Source organism: Pteropus vampyrus, unplaced genomic scaffold (assembly GCF_000151845.1).
Source record: "Pteropus vampyrus isolate Shadow unplaced genomic scaffold, Pvam_2.0 Scaffold320, whole genome shotgun sequence".
Taxonomy (NCBI): Eukaryota; Metazoa; Chordata; class Mammalia; order Chiroptera; family Pteropodidae; genus Pteropus; species Pteropus vampyrus.
In genome coordinates, this window is record NW_011889101.1 from 212,161 (window position 1) to 220,177 (window position 8,017).

General features: G+C 64.2%; 2 protein-coding genes across 3 annotated transcripts in view; both read right to left on the minus strand.

Annotated features, from left to right (window-relative positions):
- Positions 1 to 8,017, minus strand: part of PACS2 (phosphofurin acidic cluster sorting protein 2) — a 70,770-nt gene that overhangs the window by 30,870 nt on the left and 31,883 nt on the right. The window lies entirely within an intron of this gene.
- Positions 5,346 to 8,017, minus strand: part of LOC111730561 — a 3,499-nt gene continuing 827 nt past the window's right edge. Inside the window, exon 2 of one of the 2 annotated variants that reach the window (XM_023521866.1) lies at positions 5,346 to 7,495. In XM_023521866.1, coding sequence (XP_023377634.1) covers positions 6,571 to 7,495 — 925 coding nt within the window. In that variant the 3' untranslated portion in view covers positions 5,346 to 6,570. The remainder of the gene's footprint in view (positions 7,496 to 8,017) is intronic. The other variant, XM_023521865.1, reaches the window with a different exon arrangement.

Sequence of the window (8,017 nt, forward strand, 5' to 3'; positions counted from 1 at the left end):
CACCTCGCCTCTCCACGGCTCACATGCCGCCCTCGCTAGGGGAGGAGCCGCTATCGGGGTCACCCACGTGGTGCTCTCAGGCAGGAAGGCGGGTCTCTGGCTCCTGCCGTCAGGAAGAGCTGCGGCTACTGGACTGCTGCAAACACTAAGGGACGTGGGTACAGCCACGCGTCCCCAAGAACTTGCAAAGCAGGGACTGGGGATGCCTGCAGGAAGTCAGCCGTGAGGGCAGCAGAGCTGCACAGGTGCCCACAGCCCAGGACAACCGGATACCCTGGGCTGGGCTGTCATCTGGCTGAAGGCAGGTGTGACTACCTCAGAGCCACCTCCTGCCACCAGGTGGGCCCCCGGCAGACTGGCGGTCCAGCTGGCCCCCTCACCATCCCCCACTGGCCACGGGGAGGAGCTCCTGCACCAGGCGCCACCCGTCCAGCCCAGAGGGCAGGTGGCCTCCTGTGGACCTGCCCCCACCCAAATGCTGCGGGGCCCCCAGGTCCAGGCTGTGGGCAGGAGAGCTGGCCTGGGCACTGGACAGAGGCTGACAGTGTGTGGTGGGGGCAGAGCCTGGAGGAAGGGGAGGTGCTGGCAGGGGCACAGGCGGGCAGGAAGGATGGGTTGGCACCACGGAGCAGGCGGTTCCAGGGCTGGCCATGTACACCCAGAGGCCGACCTGACCAATGTACTCGTAGGGGAAGCAAGGGGGTGCCTGGGGGCACGGGGTCAAGGGTGATGGACACTGGGCCTGGGACTCAGGAGGCCAGTGGGGGATGGTGAGGGGGCGCCTGGGAATGGGAGAACGGGGGGCAGCAGGGACCTCGAGCTGGGGTCACTTAAGGCTCCTGGGGGCAGGAACACACACAGCCCAGGGGAGCGGAACAAGGGGCTCTGCCACGGGCTCAGGCTGCGGCAGGGACCCCGAGGACGGGGAGAGTGACCGGGGGACAGCAAGGAACAGCAACGGGGTGGAGGGGCTGCAGGACAAGTGGCATTTCAGTTTGTAGAAACTGTCACACACCAGCCTGCAGGTGCTTCCATGGGGCAGCTCCACCCGCCCTCCCAAGTCCCCATCTGCTGGCCTGCACGCAGCCCTGCAGGGCGTCCCCCCGCAAGGAACCCCGGTTCTCGGTGGAGAGACAGGACCTCTGCGGGAGCAGACGAGGCCTAGACCAGCACGAAGCACCACTTTTCTCTCGGGGAGCCTGCCCCCCCCCACTCCCCCCCACCCCTGTGCACAGATGCAGATGGGGAGCGGGGGTGGCGAGCATCTGGGCCGTCGGCCTGCAGGGGGCGCTCCCGGGCTGGGCGGGGGCAGGCTCCACGGGGCCCTGTGACCCAGGGTGAGGTGAGGGAGCGCAGGCCCGACCCGGGCTGGCCGCTGCTCTGGGTTTGCAGACCTCACCTCGGTCTGAGCAGGAAGCCAGGCAGCAGGCGCTGAGCGGCCCCCAGCCCTGCTGCACGCAGAGCGCGTGGGTTCCGGCTTCGACTTGTCCCCCCGGAGGGGGTGCTGAGTGCTGCGGCCTCCCCGGGAGCCGTGTGGCGGTGTCGGCCTCCGCCGCGGTAAAACGTTGCTGTTTGGGCGGTTCAAGTGCTTTCAGAGTCCTGTGCAGCCCCCCACCGCCCCCAGGGCTGCATCACTCCTCACACTGAGGCTGTCCCCATCACACGCCCTCCCGAGCCCCGGCCCCACCTCCGCTGCCTGGCTCTGCGATCTGACTTCTGCGGTCAGCAGCGTCCACTCTTCTGTGACAGCCTCCTTCCCTGGGCAGTGTCCTCACGGCCCATCCCTGTCACAGCCGGTGTCAGAATGCATCGTTCCTGAGGCTGAGTGCCGGTCCACCGTGTGGGCAGACCACACAAGCTTGCCCGTCACCGCCATGGACGGGGAACATGGGGTGCGACGTCTAAGTCCCTGCTCTGCCTCTTCTGGGACCCCCGAGGGGACTGCGGGTTGCGGCCATGCTGTGCTCCTGCGTCGAGGTTTCCCACAGGCTGCACCATTTCCACTGCCGCCAGCGGTTCCCAGGGTTTGGTTTTCATCTTCGATTAAAAACTCGTCAGGAGAGGGTTTCCCACGGACAGGCTCCGGACTCCAGGAGGAAGCAGGGCTGCCGTGCACGGGGGACATGCGTGCGCCTCCACGGGCGTGCTCGCCCAGCCGTGCGTTCATTCATTCATTCATCACCCACTCATTCATTCATCACTCATTCATTCACTCATCACTTGTTCATTCATTCACTCATTCATCGCTCGTTCATCCACTCATTCATTCATTCACTCATTCATCACTCGTTCATTCACTCATTCATCCATCACTCATTCATCATTCATCACTCGTTCATTCATTCATTCATTCACTCATTCATCATTCATCACTCGTTCATTCATTCATTCACTCATTCATCACTCGTTCATCATTCATCATTCGTTCATTCATCACTCGTTCATTCACTCATTCATCACTCGTTCATTCACTCATTCATTCACTCATTCATCACTCATTCGTTCATTCATTCATTCACTCATTCATCACTCGTTCATTCATTCATCACTTGTTCATTCATTCACTCATTTATCACTCGTTCATTCATTCATCATTCGTTCATTCATTCACTCATTCATCACTCGTTCACTCATTTATTCATTCACTCATTTATCGCTCGTTCATTCATTCATCATTCGTTCATTCATTCACTCATTCATCACTCGTTCATTCATTCATTCATCACTTGTTCATTCATTCACTCATTCATCACTCGTTCATTCACTCATTCATTCATTCACTCATTCATCACTCGTTCACTCATTCATTCATTCACTCATTCATCACTCGTTCATCATTCATCACTCGTTCGTTCATTCATTCACTCATTCATCACTTGTTCATTCATTCACTCATTCATCACTCGTTCATCACTCGTTCATTCATTCACTCGCTCTTTCATTCATTCATTCATTCACTCGTTCGCTCCCTCCCTCGCTCGCTCACTCACTGAGCCAGCTCTGGGCAGACAGTGACCCTAACTCTTCCTGAATCGAAACGTGGATGTCACCGAGAGCAAAGTCAGAGATAGGCAGTGGCCACAGGAACACGGCCGCAGCGCCATGGCAGACAAGGGCTGATGTCCCGAGGACAAAGGCTCTTACTGAAGCACAAAGGGACAACGACCCACAGGAATGGGGGACGGCATGCAGAGGCAGCCCCAGCTCTGCGCCCGGAGCCGTGCCCAGCTCTGTTCCGAAAGACTCCGCTGCACGGGGGAGCGACAGCATGTCCATGGGTGCCCTGTCACCAACCAGGACACCACCCGGCACGCCTGCCATGTCTGGCTGCCCGGCGGAGAGAGGAGCATGGAGTCCCTAAGGCCCTGGGCGCATCCTCCCTGAGCGAGGGCTGTCCCCAAGGTGCCTGCCCACCTGCCGCCCAGCAGACGACCCCCACCCTGTCAACCTGCCATTCTGGGCACCCTCCTGCCAACTGCAGCCCAGGTTCCAAGCGGGCCACACACACCCACCTGCCTGCCTGGCTGGTGTCCTCAAATCTAGAGTTGTCTCTGCTGCCCCTTCTTGAAACATTTTTATTGTGGTAAAAAGCACATCACATAAAATTGGCCGTTTCGACCATTTCAACGTGTACAACTGGGTGGCACTCGGTACGTCCGAATGTCAAGAAGCCCTGCTCTCGAACTCTGGGGTATTCACTCGCCCACCAGGACGCCCTGCGCCCCCCCAGCCCCACGCCGGGCCCTGAAGCCGGCGCCCGCTTCGCCCCCGAGCAGCACGCTCTCCACACTCGCGCGCCACGGCGTGTCAGGGCTTCTTCCCGGCTTCAGGCCGAGTGACACTCCCTTCCGGCGAGCACGTCTGTCCACGCGCTCACCCGCCGATGGACGCCTGGGCTGGCTGCGGCCTTGGGCGGCTGTACAAAGCCACTCTGAACATTCGCGTGCAGGCTTTTGTGTGACCCCTGCTCTCATTTTTTTGGAAAAGTGGCTGGCTGGGCCACGTGGTGACCCTGCGCAACCTTCAGGGGCTGCAGACTGCTGTCCAGAGCAGCTGCCCACTTCACGGTCCCGCCAGCGATGCCCAGCTGGGAGTTGGCCGGGGCCCTGACCAGGCCCAGTCCGCCCCCCACGGCAGCGCAAGGCCGTGGGCAAGGAGAGCCGATGAGTTTCCAACTGGCCCTGTGAGAATGCCGACGTCTCGTTTCCTCCAGGCACACGGGGACATTCGGGCCATGCCGCTGGGGCCCCAGCGTGGGGACCACGTGTCTTATGGAAGGGAAAACTAAGGGTCTTCTGTTCCCAGGGCTGACCCCTATCTGTGCCATCGTCTGTCTGTCCTAGTGGGAGCCGGGGCTCTGTGGGGGCAGCTGGCCAGGTGGCCCCCATGCTCCGACCTCCCGGAGCAGGCCCAGGGTGAGACAGAGCGGCACCCGCTCGCGCCCGGGAGGTCCCCGCCAGTGCCTGGCCTGCTCGAGGTCCGCGTGGCGAGGGCGCAGCATGCGAGGCCCGGACAGCAGCAGGCCGCCCAACACGTTTCCCTGGACGGTCGTCCAGCAGCAGAGAAGCACGGCCTGGGCACTGTCCTGCCCCGCTCTGCAGAAGGGGCGGCGTGGGGCTCCGCCCGCATCCGGAACACCGGTCACTCCTCCGGGCAGCCTGGAGTGGCTGCCAGCTCGGCTTCCTCTGGTGCCCCAGTCTCATCTGGACGCGGCTGCTTCCTGCTGCTCAGGCCAGGTCAGCGGTGCCTTCTCAGTGTCCCTCCCGGTCATGTGTGGGGTCCGGACGGCCCCTGCAGGAGCCGATGCGAGCACAGCCAGGGGCTTCGTCCCCCGGGACTGGGATGCCCCGGAAGGGGCCCGGCAGAGGTCCACCCCCCGGGTGGGGCTGGGGCACAGGGGGCTCCTGAGGGCCGTGGCAGGGGTGCTGGGGCCAGAGGCCCCAACATGGCTGTGGAAAGGGGGAGCCGGGCGCCCACCGGAAGCCATGCCAGCTGGACCCCTGCAGGGAGTGTCTGCGGGGGTCAGGGCTGTGCAGACGATGCGGGAAAACACACCGCCTCAGCGTCGGCCGGCCGGCAACAAGGCCAAGACACAGGGACATCGTCCGTCCTGGCCCCAGCCATCGGGAGAGCCCTGCCCTGAGCCTGCGTCCTCTGCCTTGGTGACCCAGGGACCCCAGAAGTCACCTTCAGCCCTGCACCCTGGGCTTGCAGGCGACCTCTCCAGCAGCTGCGGGGAGCCCCACACTGTCCCTGGCAGGCAAGACCCCTGTCTGGGGCTCCCCTGGAAGTGAGAACCCCCTCGAGGGGGGCTTTATGTCATCAGAAGTAGCACAGGCCCCGCTGGGAAGCTCGGTGCAAAGGACAGCGCTGGCCACCAGGGACAGGGGTGTGGGCCGGGGAGCCTCGGCGCACCTGTTGGCCACGTGGCCCAGCATGGCTGCAGCCTGGACCTGCCACAGCGGAATCCAGGGACCCAGCGATGGGCTGGCCAGCTCTGTGGTTCAGGTGACTTGGGCAGGGCAGGGGGCGGGTGGTGGCCTTCCTCTGGCCTCTGAAAAATCTGCCCCCTCCTGTTCCCTCCCCGAGTTCCTGCAGGCAGGGGGCAGGGTGGGGAGGGGTGCGGCCTGGAAGCAGGTCCCCCTTTCCTGGCTGTTAGCAGTCGGCCCTCCCAAGGGGTCAGAGAGCACGCCCTGGCCCTGCCCGCGGTCCAGCCTGTCCCAGGCCCGTCGCGGCCACGCTGGCAAGGAGCCAGGCCGCTCTTGGCACAGACCCCCCAGCCCAACACAGTCCTCATGACGGGCAGGCTCGGCGAGGGAGGCAGGAGCAGGCAAAGCCACCGTGGGGCACTAGGACGGGCAGCCTCCCGGAGCTGCCCTCGTGGGCACGGCTGACTGGGCGACATCAGGTGTCCCGACTGTCAGACGCGGAGGGGCACGGGAGGCGTAGCGGGGACAGGGCAGCGCCGTCTGTCTGCGCCCAGCGTCACTTGGTCTGCGAGGCCCGAGCCAGCCCCGTGTCCGGCTCAGCACGCGCCCTCGCCCGGGGCCCCGCCCAGCGCACGGGCTGCAGGCCCCCTGCGCGCGGCCCTGCTGGCCTCGGCCTCCGTGCAGGCGAGCGGCCACGAGGCCGGGCTGGGGGCGAGGGCGCAGGAACGCGTGAGCTCCGAGAGCCTGTGCGAGGAAGCCGTGGGTGTCCCCTGAAATGCTGGGGCACAGTGGGTGCTGTAGGCAGAATCATGCTCCCCAAGCCCGTGTGCTGAACCCTACCTAACCCCAGCATGACAGATTGGGGGGACCCACAAGCGGCACCAGTGCTCCCTGCTCCTCCCCCATGCGTGGGAGCCAAAGGCTGGCCCTTGGGGCACAGCAGCACCCTCCCCACATCCAAGCCCAAGGGACCCACGCCTGGGACGCGGACGGAAGCGGAGAGGGCGCGTCTGGGGGGCTTCTCCTCCGCAAGGGGGTCGCGACCCCCCCTCTGGGCTGCAGGGGCTACAGGGTGGGAGGGTGGACTCGCTGTCCAGCAGGGACACAGCCTTCGGAACCCGCCACCTACAGCCCATTTGTGTCACGTGGCCTCCTGCAGGTTCCCCACTGAGGAAGAGCCGGCGGCCTCGGAGGCCACCAGCAGAGGGCTGTCGCAGAGCCCGTCCCGGCTGCCACAGGCCAGGAGAGCCGACGCGGCTGGGGCCCCAGGTGTCCCAGCCCGGGGCCTGGCCGCACAGGGAGCCCCGGACAGCCCACCCATCCCCCTCTGCCCACTGACGCCATGGCACAGGGGTAGCTGCAAACCCCGTGTGCTCCGTGACAAGGATTCGTGGGCCAGGCGTGGGACTCCCGCAGTCCCCCAGGGGGACGCTGCACCTGTGGCCCTAGCACAGGGCTCTGGGGGCCTCAGAGCGAGCCGTCTGCACTGGACCCGCTGCAGGGTGTGGCCCTCCAGGATGGGGACACGTGACATCTGAGCAGACTCCGGACGAGGACTCTTCCAAAACGAGGAAACACGAATGCCCGTGTGCAGCAAACACACAGTCCCAAGAAGGATAAGTGACATCGGTAATAAATTCACACCCCCACAGCCCGAATCCAAAGACGGACCTGAACCGGGGAGAATACGTCCCCCCCGGAACCACGAGTAGGCTGAGCACAAACCCGCAAAACCCCAGAGGACACAGGACAGAGTCACACAAGTGCCGAGGGCACCGCCTCCCACCAATGGCCCGGGCGGCAGAACAGCAGAGGGTGCACCGTGGGGCCGGGCGGGAGGCGCGTGCGTGCTGGACCCCCGTGCAGGGGCCTGAACCTGAGGGCCCAGGGAGGGCGCCTCCCCAAGCCCCCTCCGCCTCCGCTGGCGGACACACGGGCTCGTCCGTGTGTCCGCCACACGGGAGACCTCGCTTCTTAAGCAAATCGGTAATATCAACGGACCAGAAAACGGATTTCTTGGAGAAGCTAATAAAAAAACTCGATCAATCTCCACAGCCAGTGGTGACCTAGGAAGCACCAGCCGCCCTGGACATCCAGAGAGATGTGGCTGGCCCAGCTGGCGGCGCTGGTCACCACGGCCTGCACCGCAGCAAAGCAGGCAGCACGGCATCCCCCGCCCCGGGGCCTCACCTGGGAAAAGACTCCTGAGGAGAAGCTTCCAGAAGCCCTTCCCTCCTCTCTCTTTCCCACAAACAGACCTGGGCTTCTTGGGGCCCCAGCCCACCCCACTTCTCCACTGAAACCGCCCTGCAGACACCCCCCGCCCCGGGCCTGCGTGCTGTCCCCTGGAGACACCATGCTTGGACCACCACTCGGACCTGAGCCACCGACCGCCAGCCCACGCTGGCCCAGCCCAGCACCCCTCACCCCCGCAGGTCCTAGGAACACACGGCTGACCAGCCGCTCCGCACCCGACACACTAGATACGGCCCCAAAGAACCCCCAGCACCAACAGCCCACCCAGGTCATCCAAGCACAGCCCCATGCCCACCAGCCCAAGGGGCCGTCCTCGGCCAGTGCTGACTGGC